At 51.1% G+C, this 23,480-nt stretch overlaps 13 protein-coding genes across 13 annotated transcripts; 5 read left to right on the top strand and 8 right to left on the bottom strand.

Annotated features, from left to right (window-relative positions):
- Window positions 1–357: 357 nt before the first annotated feature.
- J4E84_000998 (uncharacterized protein) lies at window positions 358–1,056 on the bottom strand (the record flags this gene model as incomplete). The annotated part of the gene is made up of 1 exon (XM_049383633.1): window positions 358–1,056. The coding sequence occupies one exon, from the start codon at window positions 1,054–1,056 to the stop codon at window positions 358–360; it is 699 nt and encodes a 232-aa protein (XP_049249151.1).
- A 412-nt stretch (window positions 1,057–1,468) lies between these two features.
- On the bottom strand, window positions 1,469–2,552 carry J4E84_000997 (uncharacterized protein; the record flags this gene model as incomplete). Its single annotated transcript, XM_049383632.1, has 3 exons — window positions 1,469–2,255; window positions 2,324–2,449; window positions 2,500–2,552. 3 exons carry the CDS (start codon window positions 2,550–2,552, stop codon window positions 1,469–1,471), a joined length of 966 nt encoding a protein of 321 aa, XP_049249150.1.
- A 336-nt stretch (window positions 2,553–2,888) lies between these two features.
- Window positions 2,889–3,701, top strand: J4E84_000996 (uncharacterized protein; the record flags this gene model as incomplete). Its single annotated transcript, XM_049383631.1, has 1 exon — window positions 2,889–3,701. The coding sequence occupies one exon, from the start codon at window positions 2,889–2,891 to the stop codon at window positions 3,699–3,701; it is 813 nt and encodes a 270-aa protein (XP_049249149.1).
- A 1,602-nt stretch (window positions 3,702–5,303) lies between these two features.
- Window positions 5,304–6,290, bottom strand: J4E84_000995 (uncharacterized protein; the record flags this gene model as incomplete). The annotated part of the gene is made up of 1 exon (XM_049383630.1): window positions 5,304–6,290. One exon carries the CDS (start codon window positions 6,288–6,290, stop codon window positions 5,304–5,306), a length of 987 nt encoding a protein of 328 aa, XP_049249148.1.
- Window positions 6,291–6,746: 456 nt separating this feature from the next.
- Window positions 6,747–9,517, top strand: J4E84_000994 (uncharacterized protein; the record flags this gene model as incomplete). Its single annotated transcript, XM_049383629.1, has 3 exons — window positions 6,747–6,892; window positions 6,945–8,490; window positions 8,546–9,517. 3 exons carry the CDS (start codon window positions 6,747–6,749, stop codon window positions 9,515–9,517), a joined length of 2,664 nt encoding a protein of 887 aa, XP_049249147.1.
- Window positions 9,518–10,005: 488 nt separating this feature from the next.
- J4E84_000993 (uncharacterized protein) lies at window positions 10,006–11,422 on the bottom strand (the record flags this gene model as incomplete). The annotated part of the gene is made up of 2 exons (XM_049383628.1): window positions 10,006–11,270; window positions 11,320–11,422. The coding sequence occupies 2 exons, from the start codon at window positions 11,420–11,422 to the stop codon at window positions 10,006–10,008; spliced, it is 1,368 nt and encodes a 455-aa protein (XP_049249146.1).
- Window positions 11,423–11,959: 537 nt separating this feature from the next.
- Window positions 11,960–12,713, top strand: J4E84_000992 (uncharacterized protein; the record flags this gene model as incomplete). Its single annotated transcript, XM_049383627.1, has 2 exons — window positions 11,960–12,027; window positions 12,074–12,713. 2 exons carry the CDS (start codon window positions 11,960–11,962, stop codon window positions 12,711–12,713), a joined length of 708 nt encoding a protein of 235 aa, XP_049249145.1.
- A 1,743-nt stretch (window positions 12,714–14,456) lies between these two features.
- On the bottom strand, window positions 14,457–15,466 carry J4E84_000991 (uncharacterized protein; the record flags this gene model as incomplete). Its single annotated transcript, XM_049383626.1, has 2 exons — window positions 14,457–14,809; window positions 14,866–15,466. The coding sequence occupies 2 exons, from the start codon at window positions 15,464–15,466 to the stop codon at window positions 14,457–14,459; spliced, it is 954 nt and encodes a 317-aa protein (XP_049249144.1).
- Window positions 15,467–16,665: 1,199 nt separating this feature from the next.
- On the top strand, window positions 16,666–17,519 carry J4E84_000990 (uncharacterized protein; the record flags this gene model as incomplete). The annotated part of the gene is made up of 3 exons (XM_049383625.1): window positions 16,666–16,760; window positions 16,988–17,322; window positions 17,374–17,519. 3 exons carry the CDS (start codon window positions 16,666–16,668, stop codon window positions 17,517–17,519), a joined length of 576 nt encoding a protein of 191 aa, XP_049249143.1.
- A 219-nt stretch (window positions 17,520–17,738) lies between these two features.
- On the bottom strand, window positions 17,739–18,422 carry J4E84_000989 (uncharacterized protein; the record flags this gene model as incomplete). The annotated part of the gene is made up of 1 exon (XM_049383624.1): window positions 17,739–18,422. One exon carries the CDS (start codon window positions 18,420–18,422, stop codon window positions 17,739–17,741), a length of 684 nt encoding a protein of 227 aa, XP_049249142.1.
- A 610-nt stretch (window positions 18,423–19,032) lies between these two features.
- Window positions 19,033–21,291, bottom strand: J4E84_000988 (uncharacterized protein; the record flags this gene model as incomplete). The annotated part of the gene is made up of 3 exons (XM_049383623.1): window positions 19,033–21,031; window positions 21,085–21,232; window positions 21,279–21,291. 3 exons carry the CDS (start codon window positions 21,289–21,291, stop codon window positions 19,033–19,035), a joined length of 2,160 nt encoding a protein of 719 aa, XP_049249141.1.
- Window positions 21,292–21,619: 328 nt separating this feature from the next.
- Window positions 21,620–22,211, top strand: J4E84_000987 (uncharacterized protein; the record flags this gene model as incomplete). Its single annotated transcript, XM_049383622.1, has 2 exons — window positions 21,620–21,791; window positions 21,844–22,211. The coding sequence occupies 2 exons, from the start codon at window positions 21,620–21,622 to the stop codon at window positions 22,209–22,211; spliced, it is 540 nt and encodes a 179-aa protein (XP_049249140.1).
- A 207-nt stretch (window positions 22,212–22,418) lies between these two features.
- On the bottom strand, window positions 22,419–23,171 carry J4E84_000986 (uncharacterized protein; the record flags this gene model as incomplete). Its single annotated transcript, XM_049383621.1, has 2 exons — window positions 22,419–22,912; window positions 22,991–23,171. The coding sequence occupies 2 exons, from the start codon at window positions 23,169–23,171 to the stop codon at window positions 22,419–22,421; spliced, it is 675 nt and encodes a 224-aa protein (XP_049249139.1).
- Between the last annotated feature and the right edge of the window lie 309 nt (window positions 23,172–23,480).

The following is a 23,480-nucleotide window of genomic DNA, read 5'->3' as shown; positions in this document are numbered from 1 at the left end:
ACTATTGCTATTGCTTACTTATATGACTTGGAGTTTGGGAGCATACACAGTGGGTCAGTCATTCACATGGGTAGAAGATTCTGGCGTTTTCCACTGTATGATATCGTTGCTTCGGCTGTATTGAGAAATGAATTATGGTAGCTAGTAAGCGAGAAGATACATCTTTCCTGCTAGTCTACGTTCCTTCTTGTCTTTGAATCATTTCCAGCGTTCTTCTCCCTTTTACCGGACAGTCTCGTTATGTTTTGAGTTGTTCTCAACCATACTGTACACCCTGGAGGTATTCGCTACACTATACTTTGTCGGAAGTCAACGCATAGCTCAGTGAATACCTCCAGGCTATAGTGTAAGGTCACTTTACTTGGTCTTGTATGATTCAGGATCCGCGACCCATGGCTTCGGGACGAAGCCGTCGGGTGGCTCTCGCTGCTCAACGAGCTTGCGAACCAGATCGTTGACGAAATCGGAGCATGTATGCTTGGTCAAGTCTTCAAGTCCTTTCCATGCTGGTTTCGCATGGAAGACCCAAAAGTCTACCAGTAAGCGTCGGGCAGGTGAGCTTGCGGAGGTACCAGCATAAATGATCTGTATCGATAGATTTCCAGGGTATTTCTTGGAGGTTTGGCTGTGTCGAATGATAGCGGCGACGACGCTGTTCTGGAGTGTAACGTCCATAAGCCGTTCCCCAAGTACATAGAGACTAGCGAGGTATGTATGAGCCTGATCGTTCTCGCGATGCATGATTTTTCCGGTGTACAACCATCCGCAATAGCCTTCGAAGATGGCAGGATCCACGTCGGACATGTCGATGGGCTTGGTATGATCTGTGCGCCATTCCGGTTTCAACGCGTTCTTGAAGAATTCGGAGCTCTTGCTCAAGGCAGTGCTGTGGACATGCAACAGTGTCTCCGGGGTGTTGCCGACGTGGATAGGGACGATGTCGCCTCTCAAGTTGGGTGTCTCAAAGTCGTCTCCCGCCTCTATCAAGGCGATCATGGCGGTGTCTGGAGTGCGCGCGGGAATCTTCACGATGGGCATTTTCGATCTGTACGCCATGGTGTCAGTTATGAGAGACATAAAAGTCGATTCGAACTTACTTACAGCCACGACTTGAGCCGATGTTGAAAAGATGCGTTGACGGACGAACGAGAGGTTGTTGACGACGCAGAATCTTGGAAGTGGGTGAGAGAACGTATCTCCGATTTCGCGCTAACGATGTCTCATTCACCAAGGTACCGTCCCCCGCCTTTTAGTCTAGCTTTCCAGGTGAGGAGATTGCACATTGACTTCATCGTTAGGTTCCTGAGCAGACGTTCTTCGCGCAGAAGGTTGCCGTACCTTGGCATCAAATTTCACCCTGGAGGTATTCACCATACGTTTTGTTGACTTTCAGTAGCCCAGAGGACTATGTATACTTTATATTACATCATCACTTGTAGCGAGATCTGGATACAAGACATGTAGTCTCCTACATGCCCCAGAATGCATCAATGACGTCCACCTCCTCCTGGACAGAAGGATCAGTCTTGTTGGAACGCTCATCCTCGCTGGGAGATTCTTCCTCGCTGGAAAGCTCTTTCTCGCTAGAAGGCTCCTGCTTGATGAAGGGCTCATCTAGCATAGAAGGCTCTTCCTTGATGTGTGTTCCATCCTCAACGTAAGGCTCGTTCTTAACGAAAGACTCTTCCTCAGTGGAAGGCTCATCCTTGATGGAAGGCTCAGAGATCGCCTCGCCGCCCCTGTCTTCCGGCATTTCGCTTTTGATCACGACACCCTTGTTGTAATAGAAACTTCGTTGCGAGATCCATGGCCTAGCTTGGGAAGCATCCGGTAGTCCTCGCCTGTCTAACAGTGCCGGTAAGAGGTCATCCAGAAAAGGTTTGTTCTCTGGCGCTCGAAGTCTCGTCTTCGTGACCCAAGAGGAGTCCATGTTGAAAGCCCACAGATCCACCAGGAGACGTATCACCGGGGCTTTCCTCGGAGCGCCCTTGTAAATGATTCCGATAGCTTCCAGATCAGGTACTTTGTAGCGCAGGGGCTTTTGACTCAGTCGCGCAGTGATATGGCGGTAGATTATGGCGTCGACGACATCGTTCTGGAATGTGCGGTCGATCAACTTTTCTCCCAAGACGTACATCCGAGCAAGGTAACTGAATCCATTGTGATTGTCTAGTTTCGCGTCAAGGACTCGAGTATATAGCCATTGACAGTATATGTCGAAATCATGAGGCTTTTCGTCGGACAGATCGATGAACCTGCAGAGGTACACGTACGGAGTCAGTAAATGTCTCATATGTATGTATTTCGTAAAGCGAGATCTTACCTGTGAGATAAAATCGACTCGTGACTAATGGCTTTTCTGAAGTATTCGGAGCTGCTGCTGATGAGATCCTTGTGTACGTCGACGATTTGGAGGCCGACTTTGACTGCGATAGTCTCGCCCGAAACACTAAAGACGTTAGATGTCTGTATTGTGAGAAGACATAGGCTTCGATTCACTTCGGTAGCTTGACGGTAAATGCAGCTGTTTCACATGAGTCTGGGGAAGCCATCTTGCTGTAGGCTTCCCGCTCCTTGTTAGTAGGCAACAGCAATGAAGTGGTTAGTCAAGCAGGACAGTGGTTTGCAAGGTATCGATTGGAAAGTGAACCCAAATTGCGACAGAACAGGCATAGAGCACGGACGCTGCAGCCTAAGCCGATCCTCAACGGTGCGTAGTGAAAGTGAGTGTGAATTTGTCTGAAAGAGGAAAGCGCGCCTTTCTCTCATATTACCCATGAATTCTTCCGCCCTCGGCACCATATAACCTTGGAAGTCCAGTATCCCGCCCTCTTCCATCCCAAGGTCGATACGCTTCTTCAGCCCTCTCAATATCTCGACCCTTTAGGATGTCCTTTGCAGTCTCGCCACCGTCTCCACTTCTGCGCCTTCCTCGCGAACTGCGCGATCAAATATATACTTACACCTTCGAAGAATCGGAGCCCTTTTTGAAAAATCGAGCTGCAATCACGACATCAAGCAAAATTGCGCTCTTCCACGACCTCCCAGCCTTGTGTCAAGCCAACCGCCAACTATTCAACGAAGCCACGCCGATTTTCCTTGCTCGGAACCTCTTTTCATGGAACACTCGAGAGTCACAGCAGCTCTTGGACCTGTATTCTCATCTTCCTGAAGATGCAGCATCCAAGCACGTCAAGCATATCTCAATCTGCAACTGGACCGAGCAAGGCACTGCCACGCACCTGGAACTGATCTCCAAGTTCATTCAGCTCGAATCCATCAATATCATTTTCAGTTTCCCCAGTATTGAAGATGGCGTGCGCATGGAGAGGTTCGATTACACCAACGAGCAAGAGTGTTATTTAGAAACTGGCTTGCACTACGATCTTCCCGAAGGACGCAGCCTCGAGGAAGAGAAGGCGAGTCTTGCGCAAGACGTTGAGACGTTTGTCGCAAAGTATGGTCTCGATCGCATCATCGATATGCCCAGGCTCGACGGCATGCAGTTCCAATTCGCAACGAATCAGAGTGAAGAGGATGCTTTTGGCGGCAACCAAGAGTATAGACATCGCTTGTGCAACCCGGTGTGGAGGTGGGCGACGAAAAAGATGGAGGAGAAATGGGGATTTCGTAAATTTTCCGTCACGACTACGATGCCGGAGGACTATCATCATGTGAACAGGCCGTATGTCGGGTGGTGAGCTTACTTGGACCTCAAGGTCCGCGGATCTAATCGCACTCCGCGTCGGAATAGTATCGCATATCTCACCACTCTTCACTAAATCAAACTTCTTGCAGCTGATTGTCATACCCGTGTGAGTCGGGCTCAGTGGCTGCACTCCACTCGGCGCCTTCGAGGACCTATGTATTTGAAAATAAAGTGGCGATTGCTAGGGTCAAATTTTGACAATAGTGCATGATAGTACTCTTTGAGTTATTGACAGCGTCCTGCTCCAAGACCTATTAGAACCGCTCATAGAAGCCCTGGCCCTGATCTCGAGGTACCTTTCCGACCATGAAGTATCTATAGACCTCTCCGACGTTGTTGTAATAATAGCTCTTAGTCGGAAGTGTCCATCAATTCATCCTTCGCATTCCCAACCTCTTTCCCGTTGTTCTGTTCCGCCCTCAAACGGTACTGTTCAGGAGCCACCACCCACGGACTAAGTTTCCGATTGATAGGATATTTCGTACAAGAACGAATGAAGCCTCTCACTAAGTCGTCCACAAACTCCACGCTGGTTTCCTCTATAAGACTTCCTGTAATCATCCAGTCTTCATCGCAACCGTATACAAACATATCAACCATAAGTCGGCGTGCTGGAGAGCTTGCACTACTGGTACCCGAATAGATGATGTTGATAGCATCTTCTGGAGGAAAGGAGTCTGTTTCTACTGCATGGTCGATCATAGCAGAAAGAACAGCGTTCTGGAAGGTCTCGTCAACGAGTCTTTCGCCTAAAACGTACAAATGAGCAAATTGGATGTGCCTGCCCACAAGAGGCCGAGTGACAGCGACCTTTCTGCTGTAGAGCCAATTGACATAAGATTCAAAATCTTCTGGTTCTTCGTCCGCCAGGTCAATTTGTTTCTTTGCGTTGGCGCGCCATCTTCGCTTCATGGCGTTTTTGAAGAAATCAGATGTCGCCGTCAGTGTACCGATGTGGATGTGGAACTTCTTCCTGCCCACTTTGATAGGGATTGGCGCGCCTGAGACACTAGGAGAAGTCAGTAGGGCCCAATTCATTGTAAGTAATAGTTGCTCACTCTGGAGATGGCGCAGTTGTGTCGTCGTTAACATAGCTCCGGGTTTTCGCGCGTAGTGACATAATGTATACAGGCGGAGTATGGTTGAATAGCTTGATGAGGTCGGTTGAATGGTGATGATAGTGGGGTTGAGAGTGTGGAGCGGGTCTTCCGGGTCGTTAATAAGGAGCTTCCACGCAGAGAGTGAATCTCAGGTTATCATTTGCTGACAAAGTGAGAACCTGAGCGCGGCGCTTGCCCAAAGAGAATACTGCGTGAAATGAGAAATCCATTCCCCGAATGTCTTGGTCTCAATACCATTGAAAACTACAAAACTCCCCCTGTTTGGGTACATGTGCTTCCACAGATCTCTTCACTTTTCGGTGTGAAATACAAACGAGATTTTGGGTTTTCGCTGTTACTGATAGTGATCAACAGCGAGCCGAAAGAGACTGCAATCAATGTAATTCCTACTAGTACAGAGAAGTTAAATACAATGTTGACATGGCTAATGGTACACAACATACCAAAGGCGTCCACGGGTATCAAGAAATCAATCAGTCTGCCTCTCCGAAGTCGCTATGTCCCGTTTCGGCTGCGTGCTGCATCGCGCCCCGTTCTCCAGCCCCTTTCCAACCGCACGTGTTGCACTTCAGATCGAATTTCTGTGTATCGGTGTAATAGTGGGCTTTCTTCAGCTGCCCGCAGAGTTCCCTCGCAGCTTCAAGAATCACATCGTCCGCCGCATCGAATATCTTAACATCTTGCGAAGGATCTTGCGTGGAAGCACCCTGGGGCACGAAGGCGATCGTGTCGTAATGGATACCAGAATACACCACGATACAGCGCCGCGGTCTGCCCTCGTTGAATCGGTCCACCCGGTTGTCCTGAACATTGACACTGGCGATCTCGATGTCAAACTCTTGGGAAAGGATGCTGAGTTCGATGCCACCACCCCACGAGTCGGCGTACGATATCCATTTGCAGTACTCATCCGGAGAGCGTTGCAGGATCGCCTCGTTGTACTGTTCCGGGTCTCTTTGAATAGCTTGCGCAACCATCGATCGAAGCTCAGTCATGGAATCGAGAGAATCGGTCAGAACGGCGCTACCGACAGCTCGAAACATGCAGGAGTTGTCGTCAGGCATAACTCGAAGGACCATAGTGCCACCCCGGTCAGGCACGGGAACTTCGGGCGTTTCCTTGAGCGCTGAGTTCTGCTTCCGTTGAAGGGATAGCGGCGCCGCCTGTGATGTGTTTGCCTGTAGTTCTTGCTCCTGCTTCCGTTCACTCGGGTCGCCCGTGGCTTGTGCAATGACTATGATGGATGCGCCATTCAGCTTGAGATCGATGTCCTTCAGCAACGTCGACATGCCGTATAGGGAAGGGTCGAGCGGTTGGGGCGGGTGGTTCCATTTCAGCTCGAAGAGTGGTAGTTCTGTCTTTTCGCTGATAGAGGAGAGAAGGTCCGAGACGGCGGCGGTGTCGTCGAGTGATAGTGTATGGGTGCCATTCGGCGCGCGTAACCGGATGCGAATCGGCATGGTGTGATGGGTCGACTGGAGAGATGGAGGGATATACGTGTACGGAGGGATACAGGTGAGGGAGCTTCGAAGGCGTGGCGCGTGATGACAGTTGACTGGTGGGGCGACTTAGCGGTGGAGAGCTGCGCTGGTATTAGGGAAGCTGCGATGAGTGAGTTGGTATGAAGAGAGGTAAATCTTCACGAATGCGCAAATATGGGGAGAGCTTTGTTAGGAAGAAAGGATCGTTTGTCAGCTACGGGAGAACGCTACAAAGACGACAGTTTGCACGGATCGGGTGACATGGCTGGCGTACGTGAAGGTTCCCGAATCATGGAGGAGGCCGGCCGTCCCCGGGGATCGGCGAATCTTACCTCCGTCCGGCGTCGCGACTTCCAGCATCCAGGACGCGACACGCCAACACCTAGCGCAAGAAGGATACCGGAACACGACAGCATCGAGTCGACTATCGCAGACATGGCGACCGGACGCGCCCCAAGCTCGACACCGGTGCCCACGACCGAGACGGCTGAGTCCGCCGGCGCAACGTCTACCGTCACGGCGCCAGAATGGGAGGCCATGGCCAACCTCCTCAAGAATGTATACGACTACAGGATTGACGAGTAAGTTTCGATTCTACATGCGCCATGCCGTCCCCAGCTGATCAACGTGCAGTGGAACATACGACCCTACCAAGCTCTTCCAGCGCAAAGTGAACAAGCGCGCCGTGCCCGACTACTACGATATCATCAAGGAGCCCATGGCCCTGAGTACGATAAAGGCCAAGATTGCGCAGCGAGAATACAAGAACTTTTCCGAGTTCGTACGCGACCTGGCGCTCATTCCCCACAATGCGCAGGTGTACAACAGGCAGGACTCGCAGGCATATGTCGATGCGCTCGAAGTAAAGAAGGTCATCGAACGCGAGCTGAAGAGGCTAGTCGACGACAAGATCGTTCCTGAGACAGTCGCCACCCTGCCGTTCTTGGGAGAGATTCCCGAACAAGACCCGCTGTTACCAGAGGAGGAAGAAGAGGAAGAGGAAGATGACGATGAGGAAGAACTCGAAGTGGACGAGGAAGAGGATGAGGACGAAGAAGATGAGGGCAAGCGCAAGAGGCGCCGCGGACCACGTTCCACAGCAGCTATCACCAAGCGTGAAGGCGGTTCAAGAGCAGCAAAGGAAGACGCCAAGGCCGACGATCCAGAATCGCGGAAGAAGCGCGGACGACCGCCGCGGGTCGACACTCCTATGGAAGCACGAATCAAGACCATTATGAAAGCGATCAGGAAACCGCGGAACCAACTCAACAAGCTCATGGTGAGCGCATTCGAGCGCGTCCCGGACAAGACAGTCATGCCCGAGTATCACTCTGAGATCAAGAATCCAATGGCCATGGACATCCTCAAGCGCAAGCTCAAGCGAAAGAAGTACAACTCCGTCGATCACTTCATGGTGGATGTAGAGCTCATGTTCGAAAACGCGAAGCAGTACAACGAAGAGGACAGCCAGATCTACAAGGACGCCGTGCATCTCCAAAAGGAATCGCGCAAGGTTGCAAAGGCCGAGAAGGAAAAGCCAGATACTGAATACGTCATGGAAGAAGGTCGCATCCCTATGCCCAGCGGCATCGTTCACAACGGAGAGCTGTGGAAGGTCGGGGATTGGGTGCACATTCAGAACGCGAACGATCTCACGAAGCCGATTGTTGCCCAGATCTACCGCACTTGGCAGGACGCGAATGGTGGACAGTGGGTGAATGCCTGCTGGTACTATCGCCCAGAGCAGACTGTGCACCGTTTCGACCGACACTTTTTCGAAAACGAAGTTGTCAAGACTGGCCAATATCGAGACCACCGTATCGACGAGGTCGTGGACCGATGTTTCGTAATGTTTATCACCCGTTACAACAAGGGCCGTCCCCGCGACTTTCCTTCTGACAAAGAGATCTATGTTTGCGAGGCTCGATACAACGAGGAGAACCACAAGCTCAACAAGATCAAGACATGGGCCAGTTGCTTGCCCGACGAAGTGCGAGACAAGGACTATGTAATGGATCTATTCGATGCGCCTCGAAAGTTGAAGAAGGTGCCCAGTCCGATCGCGTACTTGCTCAAGGACGAGCAAAAGGAGGACGACGATCTTCCAAAGCCAGAGTGGGGAGCTGAGAATGCTCCCCCAAAGATTGGCGCCGTGCATCGTCGTCCGCGTGACCCCAAGGTAAGTGAAAACTGCTCTAGGCCACTATGAGACCCAAAGCTAACAGTTCTTGTAGGATTCACCACCTCCCGAGCCCACCCCACCGCCGCCTCCGACACCTCCACCAGCACCCGCTATGCCTACTCCAAGCTTACCCACGGCTTCGTCACATGGCTACGACTCCTCGAGGAACTATCCGATTGCGCAAGCGCCGACTCTGACTCCAATGCCTGCCCCTACACCGCAACAGCACCATGTCGCGCCAGCGTACACACCAACCCATGCGACACATTACCATACACATTCTCAGTCGCCCGCCCCTCATATGCACCCGCAGGCACCGCAAGCACCTGCCTACCAACCTATCACACCACATGTGCCCTTTACACCCCAGCCAGCTGCGCCCATGCAAGGTTTCCAGACACCGCGGGCCGCGCCAGGCTACCAACAACCGTATCCACAGCAACTGCCGCTTAACTACAAGGCCCCGCAGCCTGTGGAGGTCTACGTCATGGCCGACCATGCAAACGCCAGTATACCGCTTGAGATCCGCGAGCAGTTCCAGCGTGACGAAAAGGGCCGCATCTTGTTCTTCACCGCGCCGCCGCTCAACGTCGAACAGCCGCTGACTAAGGATGGGCGCGCATTGGGACACTCGGCTCGTTATCTCGCTGCCAAGGCAAAGAAGGAAGCTCTGAAGGCTTCAAAGCGTAAAGCTGGCGAGGCCAATGTCGATGAGCGTGACCAGGCAGCGAAGAAGGCCAAGGCAGATGAGGAGGCAAAGTTCAAGAAAGCTGTCTCGGAACTCGGTACGAAAGCACTGAAGGCATTGGAGGACCAGCTCGCCATCGCTACAAAGACGGATTTGGAGGGTCTTTTCAACGGCCAGACTGAAGAAGGCATCTCCGCGGTTCTGGATCAGCTCACCACCGCGCAGAAGATGGCTGTGCAGCGCGAATTGGAGCGTGAGATACACATCAAGGAGCGCGAGGAAAGTAGGATGACAGCAGTCACCGGTATGACGGCGAGATTGGAGGAGAAGTACTAAGGTACTGTGTACGATCCATTGTATTTGTGATATCCAGTGTAAGGTTACAATGAGACCACGGCGTTTTGATGCTTGATAGTCGTTCCGGCTCCACACGAGTCTATTCTGGGTATGCTTTGCTAAACTCAATTGGAACTTCTTTCTGTCTGGGCCATCATCACCTGGGCACCTGTGAGCCCTCACAGCCCTCGTCCGTGTAATTCCTTCACTCACTTCCTTAATAACACAGGGGCCTGAATCTTTGAAGAGCGCATTGCTTTTGTGTTGAGGCTCGACTAATAGAGAAACCTCGGGAATTCCGAGCGCTCACTCATTGTAGCACCCAAAACGGACACACCAATGAAGCCGGTATTCTGCCTTCCTGAGTCTGGATACCTTGTTTACCCATGGCGCATCATCTCTCTCAATACATGCTGGTTCTGGCAAGCCAATATCATCTTGACCTCATGCCCGACGTCGCTGCTCGAACAGCCCGAGAGTCATCTAGACTAAAAGCCCCAGCGTTCATCAAACACCTCGGTTTCGTATACCGCCCATAGATCGGTGCGCTCGAGATACTCTTTCCCGTGATCTCTTACCTTCTCAAGCAAGAAACGACATTTGCCATATCCGTGCATTGTTGCAACTGAAATTGCCGAGTCTCTGTTCCTCCCAACAACTCTGGGGTCCGCGCCGTGGCTGAGTAGAAACTTGACATCTTTTTCGTACCCATCATTTGCGGCCTCCCATAGGATATTGTTGCCATCCTTCGTAATGCTGTTAATCGATGCACCTTTGTTGATAAAAAGGCCGGCAATATCGTGTCGCCGTCTCTTGAGGACATGCTGAAGTGGAGTCTTGTCCGAGCAGACTTTGTTGAGTTCCACGACACCATCTTCCAGTAGCATACTCCAGATCTTGATCCCACCTCTTCGGTATAGGCTCTCAAAGGATTGAGAATCAAGGCTGTAATACGTCTTGGTCCCTTTCTTGACGTGCGCCATAATCCCAGGGTTGTTGACCTCCAAAACGCGGTACAATAAAGCCGTGTTGTCGTACCTAGAGGCTTCGTTGACGAGCCAGTCGCCCAATTCGTCAGGCGCAAACGTGGAGAAGAACTTGTTTTCTTCTCGGAAATCGAACAACATATTTCCGGCGATGTTCTTATGCAGACGTATCGCCGTACACAACGCTCTGCCGATCTTCTTGGCGGCATTTCGCATGTCCCTCCATGAGCCGGAGTCGCGCTTGCCCTTGACGTTGTCCACGAGGTACTTGAGGATGCGCTCAAGCATATTGAACTGGTCTGCTGCAATTGCGGCTTTGAGTGCACTTGGCAGAAGATCATGGCTTTGCTTGAGAAGCAGGGCTGGTGTAAGAGTCGGGTTTTTGAAAAGCTCAATATCTCCTGAAGCGGCAGCAATAGCGGGCAACATATCTGCGAGCGGAACTGGCCATTTTTCTTTGTTGACAATATCAGTACCCTGGATATAGGCACGTAGGTATTTTGGCTCGACTGCCATAATGCTAACGCATATGATCATGGTCTGTCTAGATCGAAGTGTAGAATCTGGTTCGGAAGCCTTGACTAAATCGCGGATGAAATGTATGACTTGGTTCCTCAAAGTCTCGGGACGCATAGCAGTCTCGTAGAGAACATCGCTACCATGTTGTTCGAATAGGCGAGTGGATAGTCGGTCATCCAGGAACTTGGCGAGATCCTTTGGGACAGCGGCCGCAACGATACGTTTCTTGATGATGTTTGCGAACGTTTCTGCTCGCTGTCAATATCTTCAAGCATTTGGATCGTTCATTGGACTTACTGCAGATGAGTCGATGTCGTAGAAGACTTCGCTGCTCGACGTCCTCTGCAACAGCCGCCAGGACTTCCTCGAAGATCTCCAAGGGCAGATCTAACAACGGCATGCGGGGCTGTCGTCTTATGACTATGAGTTGTAGAGGGATGTGCAAAAAATTGCTCGGTGTTTGTTTTGTGAAAGATACTTGCTGAGGTGTCAAAGAAAACAAAAGCTTTATTTGGATGTGAGACGCCAGAGCAGTGGGTCAATCCGCCTTCACCTTCGGGTCTTGACTCTTACTTGATGATTCAGCCAAAAATCGCAACGATAACACTAATGCGGCAGGTGAATACGTAGGTGAAGGTAGCTTTCCCGTCGGCGTGGTATTCGAATCCACCCGCTCTGTTCTGCAGGCTTAGCAAACCTAGAGAGACGTCTAGGTACAAATTGTGCTGCTCGCATGATAATGTCCTGACGATGGTTTGTAGTCTCCTCAACTTCGTGTGATGTCATGGCAAACACCGACAGCACGTCAGCTGCTTATAGGCTCAACCTACTAATATGAGCGTATTCTTGTCAATGTGCATGCACGACGACCCGTATCACTTGCGAGATTCTTGAAACGCCACCACCTGCTGATTACCATTTTCTGCTTACCAATCCAATGGCCGGAGATAGTCCAAACCTCATGTTTACACCTTCCAGGAAGGGTAACAATCCATACAACCCAGAGTGAGTTGAGCAGAACTAGCTCGCATCGTTTACTGACCATCAATAGCCCCACCAGCGATACCATTACTGTGAAAGTGGGGATGCCGGATTTTAACGATGGAAGTGACATCTTTACTGTTCAGAAATCCGTCCTTTACAACGATGATCAGTTCCGTGGTGGGTGTTGGATCAATGGCGACAGGACGGTACATCTCAGAGCAAAACCCGAAGACTTCAAGACCTACATGACATGGCTGTACACCCGCCGGCTGCCGGAGCATATTGCGGACCCAAAGCTGGATACCGAGTCGAACCTGGACTGGCTGCCGACTTCATATGGTCTCGCGCGTAAAGTTGGTGATCCACGTTATCAAGACGTTCTGATCAGTCGGATGATCGAGTGCGCGCGAAGGATCGAAAGCTTCCCAAATATATCGTTCGTCGCAAGCTTATATGACGTGACAGAGGGTCTTGCGCATACGCCGGACATTCTTGGTCGAGATTTGATGATAGATATCTGGACGTGGAAATGCCGACCCGAATGGCAGGACATAGATTACTTCGCTGAGGCAGATTACATGGAGTTCTCGGAGCATCTAATTTCAGCGTTAATTGCTCATCGCAATGCATCACCAGAGGAGTTGGTGGAGCCATGGGCGAGCTCCCAGGCTGATCGGTATCTAGTTGGAGCAACTCAAGACGAATGATGGTGAGAAGGCATTTTGTTAGAATAGGCTGCAACTTGGGGCAGTTTCTTACAAGACCAGCGCGAATATAAAGATGCAGCAGCTGGCATCCTATCCTTCGCAGGAGTTTGCTTCGGCTGGATAGCACGATGACGTGCAGCAGCGGCTTGGCAAACGCGTGAAGACGCGTCATCCCGCGATTACCATCCTGGGCTTCCATTCACCCACTTCAACGCGTATGGTTTCGCGCATGGAGAGTCATATTTGCACCACTTGATGCTTCCACAAATGTTGCGATGCAAAATCGCCAATCCACTATGACCTTGGTGCTCACATGGCGCAATCACAACACTCGAGGACCCTGCCGAACTCACGATACATGCGCCGGTCACTCCTTCGATCTTTCGGATGGCAGGATGCCGCAGAATCGTTCGGACATGTCGGCGTCCTACCAATGTACTGCGTCAAGCCTAGCAATACTGGCTTGCGAATTTAGACAAGGGATGTGCAGTACTTCTAGCCTACGGCGGAGTTGCTGAAGTGGTGTTGTAATACGAGACGAATACTGGCTCGCAGCGACCATGGTACGCTTGCGCAACATTATGTCCACAATGCTGTCACCTGGAGACCGTGTTGTAAACACCCCAGGCAAGAACTTACTGTACTCGTTCCCAGGTAGGATGGCTTCCCCTGCAAAGCGTCCAAAAAGAGCTAATGTTCATAGTGGTCCTGAGTGAGTCTATAAAACTCTGGTAATGGCGTTAACTTACAAAACCTAGCTTCACGGGCACAACAATCGCCGTCCGAGTCGAGGATGAGACTTTTCAGGTTCACCAGAAGCTTGCGTGTGCGACCTCGGACTTCTTCAAAAACGATGCCGGTATCGTCGCGATCGACGTCGAACAGATATCAATCCGCATCGACGGTCATACTGCGGCCACCTTCAGAACATACCTCACTTGGCTGTACACGAAGCAGATGGAACACGTAACGGACATAAAGCATGTGTGGCAAACCTTAGTGAGGGCCTTCCTCATAGGGATCACGTTGCTCGATACCACGTTTCGTAATGCAGTCATATCAAGCATGACGCAGCGCGCGTGTGCCGGGAGATATCCAAGTCTCAGCCTGGTGAAGGAGGTCTATATTGGAACATCTAAGGGGAATTTGATAAGGAATCTCCTGGTTGACATATGGATTTTAGCACGGCCAACTGTGTTGGACAAGCTACGAGACCCGGCATCCGAAATGCACGGAGACTTCGTGAACGACCTACTATGGGCATTCTTCACGTCGCTGCAATCTCGTCCGGCAGACGAGAAGCCGTGGCTCACTGATCCACATCGCTATCTTGAAGCTGTCGGTCAGACCGTCGTGGCTACACCGTCCAACCTTTAGAGGAGGATGACTGCCTTTGGCATTTCTTCCATTTCATGACCTATGCGTTGGTTCTATGGTAGGCACACGCATTATCTTATCACGTAGTCGCTTTTACCGTTTGGAAGCTGCTATGTGACGGCAGCGTTAACGTTAATATCACGGTACACATCATAGTTCGACCCGGCTAAGGCGACTCAGGCACCGTATTGTTAGATGGAGAAAGCTGATGGAAACCAACACGTATCAAACACTATCAGCCATCGTATGCAATTATGTAGAAACATGGCTACTAGTATAGGATAAGCTACCATTCGTCGATTGCAACGCTCGTTCAGGAACGTGTGATCCCGGCACACATGTTGATGCTACTGACAATATGTCGAGTTATTGCGCCGCTCGATCGGCCTCTTCCAAAGCCTTGCCCGCGCTCATCTTGCCTAATATCTCAACTTCCGGCATGAGCGCTGGGCTCGCATTTTCGACGCCATCGGTGTTTCCATCCCACTTCAAACGAACAAGAGCCATGCCCTCAGGATCATCAGCATCCTCTTTCTCTGCGACCAGGATGATGTTTCGATGGACGGTAGGTCTGAAAGCACATTGTCGTGGATGTGCTCTGCGAATATCGGCCCAAGGATCGCTTGAAGAATACCAGTTCCCGAGCATCTGTAAGCGAGACTCTTCTGTCTTCTTCATCTTGGCCCATGATGGCTCGAGCATGGAGCTGATGGGTACGGCTATGCAGAGTTAGCTAACGTTCAAAGTCTTGTACATGAGCACATGCGTTAGGTACCTTTTTGTACCAAGCTATACCACCCGTACACTTTCTTGGGCGACGCATCCGAAGTGGCAGGCCCCTGCGTTGCCTTGTCATCTTTGTCGTCATCATCCGCATACGGGTCATCCCCACCCCACTCCTCAGCCTCCCGTTCCTTCAGATCGAACCAATCTTGGTTACCGATGTCGATGTTGGAACCCCATGAGTCCGCCTCGACATTGTTGCAACGTCCAACGCCTGGAACGTCTTCCTCGTCTTGGCTCGAGTTGAGCAGAACGACTAAGACTCCTTTGTTGTCGAAGTCCTTTTGGTCGGCTACTATGAAGTAGAGCGGATGAATGGTATCGTCTTGGTCGCGTAGCTCGATGAAGTAGTCGTAAACGTCTCGCAACGAGCGGCCGCTGAAGTCTGGCTGCGGAGCGAATTTAGACCTCCCCGTACTGAGCTCGCCCGTGTTGATGCTTTCTTCAAGCCGTTGGCTGTCTGCTGTGTCTAGAGCAGCTATGTAGAAGATGGCAAACTTGAAACGATTTAGACCATTCAGTGTGGCGCGGTGGTATTCTGTATTCGGCGCTTTCTTAGGGAGTGTTTTCGCGAGGTCCTTTGTGGAAGACATATTGTGTTGAGTGGTCTGATTGAGGGCAAAGAGTTGGTTTGGATGAGGTGGACGGGTAGATAGAAACCACGTCTCAGCCGTAGTTTCCAGCTGGGTCAGTTCAGGCAACTGCGAATGCGTGACGAGGAGCGCTATAATGGGGCGAGCCTTGTAACCAGAGATGGCCCTGCGTACACTATTGTTGCTCAAATTTTAGCGTCGCAGCCGGGCGTAAGGCGATGATGCGAGGTACGATGAGAAGCCACAAGTGGGGCAGGGTCGCACCAAGCTTATGTGTGGTGCTGCACACTACCTAGGTATGATGTCAGAGATTGGCTGTCATTGGAGATCTCACTGGCGGGCCGAGCCTTCCCGTTCATCTACAGCCTCTTACTTCCCGCACGTCTTGACAGTAATGTATGACAAGTTCGCTTTCTCTCGGCCTGTCCGATGAAAATGTCTCAGTATGCTGACGACTTAGTCCTATAATCGAAGGTCGTACCATTTGTAGACATGGTTAAGTCAACTACTGCTGACCTGTGAAGTTTGTCAGCTGTACTAAATACCATGGAATCAAGGGCATTGGCCAGTTTCGACCATGATCTCGATGACAAGGCAGATATATGCCGAGTTACGGCTTATTCGCAGCAAACCTTCGGGTAATCGGCGTCCAAGTTGCTATACCGGTGAGATTAAGCCCGCCATCTCAGGCCGTCGTATACGACAACTACAAGCAGATCAATTTCCGCCCCATCCTTGTAATCTCTACCCAAAGCGGCTCCAACTGCGGTTCTGCAGATCATTGGCAAGAATCTGAAACTAGTTCAAGAATTCGATCATACGATTGCATCGACTATGTTCAGCTGTGAGTACAGAAGAGGCCTCCCAATACTTGGGCAGGGTTGGTATGGGCATGTAAATGGGGGCCAGGACGAGTATATAGAAGGCAGCCTCGATATTATGTATTCTACACAACAGCCGTCTTCAAACACTTGCTTACCATACTACACAAGCCATCATGTTCAAGACTCTCCTAGTTTCGGGTCTGATAGCCTCCGGCTCGCTGCACCCGGCATGATCTTCAACTGTGGCGACAATCTCCAAGGTAAACGTCCCAGGATCCTTGAAAGCGTTTTATACTCACCTTGGCTCAGATATTTGCAACAACATGTGCTGGGGCGCTTACTGCACTCGACCATCATTCGGAGTAACACTGAACTATGACCGCTATGGTGGTACTGGAAATCGTGACAGTGCTATCGGAAGAGCCCGTCAAAGATCAGCTGGCTGTCTTCCTAGGCCCAACCGTTGCAGCGTAAGTCTCCCTCCACTTCTTTCAAAAGAAGGACTGAACACCCTGACGTCTACGTTGATGTTGGATCATCTACTTTGCATTTTTTTCATCTTGATGTAGACTCCAGTGTGTTCAGTATTTCCCTTGAATGAGTGCATCAACTTTCCAAAGGATTCGCTGATCCACTTATAGACGCGCGGTGGTAATCCACGTGCTGGCGAGAACTGCGACGAATATCCATTCGCCAGTACCTCTGATGCCGATGCGCGTGGTCAAGTCACCAAGTGTGTCATCAACAGGCACAACGATCGTCAGGGTAATATCATCCAACAATACACCACCGGCACATGCAACAGCCAACCCTGCCAGTTTATCGTCGGCTTTGGCAATCCGGCCGCAAATGGTGTGCAATACTGTCAAGCGTACAGCGACCCTCACGGCCAATGTATCAATAACCAGACTGCCCAAATCTACAAAAACGGCGGTCCAGATGTGCGGCCAGCAACGAAGAAGCGCTCTGAGCTTGAGCCTATCGCACAGGCTGCGCTATTCCGAATGGCTAGTGGTATGGAAGTGTTGTTGCGTAAGTCTTGTTCTTATTCCCCTTGGTTTACTAGTGCTAACATTCCTCTAGCAATCGACACTGTACTCAACAGCACCTGGGTCCACCCTACTCCTCGCAACATGACTATGAAAGCATGGGTCGAGGAGAACGACGAGGATGAAGACCACATTGCCTGGGACTTTGTCGAGGACTTCGTCGCTACCAGGCTTGACTAAAGCCGGTCTGACACTTTCCCACTGCTCAGCCTCGCAGGTTTTTCCGTGTTTCCCGAAACACTGACATTCATTGAAGCCTGGTACTGCATCAGACTATCGTCACTTATCCGATCCCTCAATACGACTGCATGTTAAAACTCAGCATCATGGCTAGGAAAACCTTCTCTATCGTCTTCTATCTACCTAGGTATAGATCATTAGTTTGTAGCAAGCAATCTACTATACCCAATTCGCGTATGCCATATCATCGTCCTCATCATCCTCTCTATCCTCTTCATCATCACTCTCAACACGGCCTTCCTCCCCAGACGATTCAATCGAATGTGACTTTTTGATGGTACGGAATTTGACAACACGTTCTCTTTTGGGCGATGGAGTCTTCTTCTTCTCTTTCGTCGTAGTAGCTTTCGTCTTGGTAGTCCGGTTTCCCTTAGCCTTGGTAGCCTGCTTTCTCTTCGTAGCCGGCACAGCAGGTTCTGCTGTCGTGATACTCTCGGCGCTTTCCAACTCACTGTCGTCCGAGTCATGAACAGTCACATCCTCCTCCTTCTTGACCTTTCTGCCTTTGGTTCCGCTATTCTTTGCTACTCTGCCACCCTTTGTCTTCTTTACGTTTTTCTTTTCCTGTTCCTTGGCCCCCGTCTTGCTCTTGCCAGTAGCTCTAGGCTTCTTCACACGAACACATATAGCCCTAGCGCCTTTCTCCTTCTTAGGTCCCGGATTGAAACTTAGATCGGGTGAAGGTGACTTTGACTTTGACTTTCGCAGCGCCGCCTCCTTGGCGGCCGCTTCTCTGGCCGCGTCCTCTTGAGCTTTTCGGAATACATCCTCGTTGAGATTTATTCGGACCACGGATCGTCTCTCTCGTGTTGAAGCCGCGGTGGCAATGACTTTTGGTGGCATGATGATGATTATCGACTGCCTGGGGCTGGAATCAATGCAGTGGCTTGGTGGTGAGTTTGATTGGGTATTACAAAGTAATTGTGTTCCGAAGATTGGCGAATGACTTTGTGATTTTGAACCGTAGACGGGATACTAGGCGCGACCTAAATAGCCCTGTCTTGTGTCGACCGCCGCATGCGGCCGATATGGTCGCGAACAAAGCCATACCAAAGAACCACAGAGGTTGAAGTAGATCCACCAAGTGATTATGGCGAAGATGCTTTGTTCCGAGACGTCAAAGATCGAGGACACTGTTGCGAGTTAGAAGTCAACTAACGTGAGGGCCGACTGCTCTGCCTTTGTCTGTGAGTTAGAGGGTCTTGGGCACATCCAGCTGCTACACATAGACGCGCAGAGTCGAGCCAGCTGTCATTAAAACACATAGGTATTGAGGGTATACTACCAAATGAAGATACATGTTATGACACTTCGTGTGCCTTCGCCTGCTATGGTCGTGATCGTAACAACCTTGCAAACACCAAAAACGCGCTGAGCCGCAAGAAACGCCAACAACACCGCAAGTCGTACGCTCATGTAATGATAGGCTAAATACTCGCAATGCAAAACGAGACTAACCAGCAAATGCAAATCGCTTAAGGTTAAACAACGGTTTTCGGGGTGAGCACTCGCTCTCGGCTTCGCTATCCGGAACAAGGAGGTCTTCGCTCCCCTTCAGTGATGATCTCCTCCTCTTCGCAGGCGTCATAGGAGGCGGTGAGCTCGCGGCTATGACTACCTCGGCCTCTACAGCCGCCCAAGCAGAGACTGCAAGTTTCACGTCTACATCTTTCTTGGACGGTGTTCCAGGGATGATGGGTTCCTCATCGGGCGCCGAAAAGGTTGTAAGAGCAGAAGCTTGAGATGGCGGCGTAGGTTGCCATGCCTCAGTGTGCCGACGGTTCAGACGGCTCTTACTAGCTCTTGGCATACCCGGTGCTGGTGAGGGAGACTTGTATGTGAACTTTGATCGCAGCTCACTCATTGTGGATGCGATTGCAGCGCTAAAGGCCGTTTCGGGCTCGGGGGAAGATGCCGGCGTAAGAGTGCCGATAGTATCTTGTGACTGCGCAGTGCTGCCCCTGGAGAAGACAGTCGACTGTGATTCGCTCCTAAAGCTGGACTGTGTATCACTGAAGACCCGTAGCTTCTTCTTAGGGGCAGACGCCGCTTGCTCTAAATCAGCCACTTCGGCCATAACCTCCTGTATTGAGTCATCAGAATAGAGCTCGAAGTCCTGGTCGGTCTTCCTCCTCCTACTCTTCTCTCGGTGTAAGGTTGGGCTTGGTTCTGGTATAGAAGGTGCGAAAAATTGGCTCCGCACAACACCCTCGTCGCCAGCGGCGAGTGTCTCGGAGACAGAATCGGAGCACAGTCGTTGTCTCTTAGAAGGATGCGGAACCGAACGTCTACCCGCAGTTGGATCGGTCATGGTGCGTCGTGGTGGTTGAGGCGCCGTACTAGGCGTCGGAGGATTCGGTCGTAAACGGGAGATTGGAGCCGGTACTGCGGCCCATCCATTTGACTCTCTCTGTTGTTCCAGCAATACTTGCTGGCTGGGTGATGGTGTGAAAACATTTGGCGACAATTCGGCCAACGGCGTACGCTTAGGCTTGAAGAACGAATCAATCGGCTTTGAGCCTTTGGCGTCGGGGGTCTGAACAATCGTCGAAGCTCTCCGAGAGGGGCCAAACGATTTTCCGCTAGGCCTACTATTGCTGGTGATGTTCATGGGAAGTTTTGTGCGTGGGTATAGGTCACCACTTGCAACACCCATGGCGAGGTGTGCAGGTACCTCCTCTCCGATGTAAGGCATATCAGCGAGATCGACCCCTTCATCCAGTGGCGTAAGATTGACCAGCTGCTTGGCGACCGGACAGTAGACCCATTGGTAAAGGAAGGTTTTTTCAGCCTGGTCGAACAACTCCAAGAAACCAGCGGGCACCTTGAGCTTGCCGTCATATTGCGCAGCTTTGACGAGACGATCGACAGTCTTGTGTTTCCGCAACATTCGATGGGCAGTCTTCAGGCCAAGTCCACCAATACCTGAGAGATAATCGCAACCGCTCAGGATGCACATTCTTCGGAAGTCGGCGTCAGACCATCCCACAAAGCTGACCTCCCTGCAGGCAGTGAAGTGATTCCGGTTGACCTCGATGCATTCTCCGTATTTGTCCAGCTTTGTTATCAGGCACTTGACGCCAAAGACGAGCAGATCGGAGTCCTCGGACAAGACCCCATGGATTATACCCTTCCGCTCCAGGTATGCGAGCTGCGAATCAGCTTCGTAAGGCGCGACGACGTACTCGATGTTGTGCTGCTTCAGTTCTTCGATGACCATCCGCGCCATTTCCGGTGTCACGTCCACGCTCTTCTGCAATTCCTGTTGCGCCTGGGCTGTCTTTCCGACCTTGAGGAGTTCCAGCCCGAGCCTCTTGCCCTCCTTTCTTCGCTCCCTTCGATCTTTCTCTGTGCCAGCTTTGCTCGGTAGGTTGTCTCCGTCGAATACTAGGTAGGGGGTGACGCCGAAGTGGATGAGCATGCGGACGCGGTGCATGACGAAGTCGACATATCTAGGGATTAAGGTCAGCAAATGCTCGTCGTCCATGGACGCATCAACGCATACTTAGTCGTCGGCTTCTCGAGCGCCAGGTCAATCGCACAGGTCGCGGTAGCGCGGTGGAGCCAGCCATACGTGTCGACGCCTATCGTCTTGCCGGCGTATTTCTTGAGAGTACATGGTTGCTGAACCGACTTGAGTAGCGGAAGGAGGCCTGTTCGGCTGTCAGTATTGTAGACGGGATGATTGGGTGTACCCACCTGAGATGCCCATCTTGTACCCTTTGCCGCTCACGCGTCCGTCCTATACAACGGGCAGAGAAGCAACAGCTACCGCAACATGATGGTTTCGCAGTCTGGTGACGAGAGGAGAAACGCCCTTATGCACTGCGAATCAAGCGAAAAAGAAAAGGGAGCGCGTTCACATCGATAGTGTGGAGCAGTCATTGATCGCGGGTACACGAGATGACAGGAACGCGCCCCGCTAACATATGCACTAGTCCGCGTCCGACGGCTAGCGTGGTCGCCATCGCCGAGCGCCGATGGATATCCAAAATTTCTTGCGCAGACACCAACACCAAACAAAACGTCAAACTTTCAAAATGGTCAGCAATCGTCTCGACAAGGTGCACAAGAAGATTACGAAGAAGAAGGGAAAGAATCCCAACCTGCACGAGGGCAGCCGGGATACCAAGCGATTACAGAGCGCAGCCCAGAGAGACGAAAAGCTCAATCGCGTTTTCAGACAACGAAAAGATCAAAATCGAACATACGGTATGCGTTATGTTTGTAATCGATTGACTGTATTATCGCTAACTAGTGATAGTTAATAGAGTCAAATCGTTCCAATCATATACCGCAGAGCATGTTGCACCACTCAGCGTACCGGAGATCCAGGCCATGATTGAGGATTACTTAGGTCGCGATGACGAAGAGCTGGCCCAACTGAAGGCAGCTCGTCGTCCGGGACGACCAGCAAGCACGCGTCAAAATTTGTTGGAGATCCACCAGAACACCGAGCGAGACGAGTATGCCGCTGGCTTCTGGGTACCGGATCTTGAGGACGAACTCAATTTGAAGAAGCTGAAAGAGTGGAACGGCGAGTGGGCTCAGCTGGCCACGCTCAAGTTTTCCAGAATCTCAAAGGAGGGGTTCAAGAAGGAGTCTAGCTTCCCGCCCAAGGGCATGTCATGAGCGAATGAGAAATGCATGGATCGGAGTAATTGAAGGATTCGGGCGTTTGGGAGCAGATGACAACAATCGACGTGGACTTAGCGCTACGTCGTAGATATACCCAGAAAAGTTTAATTTACCACACGAAGGCTTACAACATACGCAACATCCTTTTAGCCACTTGTTTCAGGATCGAATTTGAAGTATCAGGAAAGGGAGCGTGGTTATCTACTTGTACTGTTGGAACGCAACATGCCAAACCTTCAGCCCCTTCGGCCCGCCCCTCAGATACGGAATAAGTTTCCCAAAGTCCTCAGTCTTACGAAACTCCATATGCGCCTCTACACTCGGCCATCCGAAAAACGCCGCAAACAACTTCCCATCGACACCCTCACCCAAACTCTCGTGCTGATGCAGTTCAACGCTCCATCCACCAATCACTCCTTTGGTCTCAGCATTAGGTATCTCGGTTGCGATGGAGCGGAAAGTAGAGAACTGGGAGCTGTATTCCTCTTGTGAGTAGTCGGGGGCGAAGAAGGCGTTTATGCACTCGGTGACGGGCATAGTGAACGGATTCTCGCCTCCAGAGTGCGAAGTGGGAAAGTTGACGTGGAAGATTGTTGGGTCGTCGCCAGATGCAAGTTTTTCCATGATTGTTGCCAGGAAAGGTTGGTAGCCTGGGGTCTTTTCGAATGTTCTATGGTCCTCGATGGATTCCCATTCTACATTTGGTCAGCAAACGTGCAAAGTGAAACCGATGGCGCAGCGATCTATCGGATAAGACATGAAGGGTTACGTACCCACGGCCATTTGCACGGTATCTGGGTTCTCGATCTGTCGGCCCCAGTACAATGCTTTGGAACCGGGTTGTTTGGCAATAGTGCTGAGGGTTGACTCCCATGTTTCTTTCGCTTCGCCCGTTGAGAGATCGAGGCCGGGTTTCATGGGTATGTAAACAATCTCGGTAGCGTTTTCCGACATTTTGGGTATGTAATTTGTATGGATGTTGTGGTTGGTGGTTTGAGTGGTGGGGATTGAAATAGAGGAGGTAGGACAATAGTAAGAAGTCAGACAATGAGGCAATGAAGAAGTAGAGCTATGGTGTTGTTCTGTCGCATCTTGCTACATGCATACGATGAGCTGTTTGCCCCACACCAAGCTTGACGTAGGGAAGGGCCGAAAGTGGGGTAACAAAGCGGAACCAGACACGATCGAGGCCCTTCCGATATTCCACCCAATCCTTCCGCGTCCTGAGATTCATATACAACTGACATGGTAGCAACCCGAGAG

This window comes from Alternaria hordeiaustralica (assembly GCF_023758085.1).
Source record: "Alternaria hordeiaustralica strain BMP 2776 chromosome Unknown scaffold_1, whole genome shotgun sequence".
Lineage (NCBI taxonomy): Eukaryota > Fungi > Ascomycota > Dothideomycetes > Pleosporales > Pleosporaceae > Alternaria > Alternaria hordeiaustralica.
This window is presented reverse-complemented; position numbering and strand designations above follow the sequence as displayed.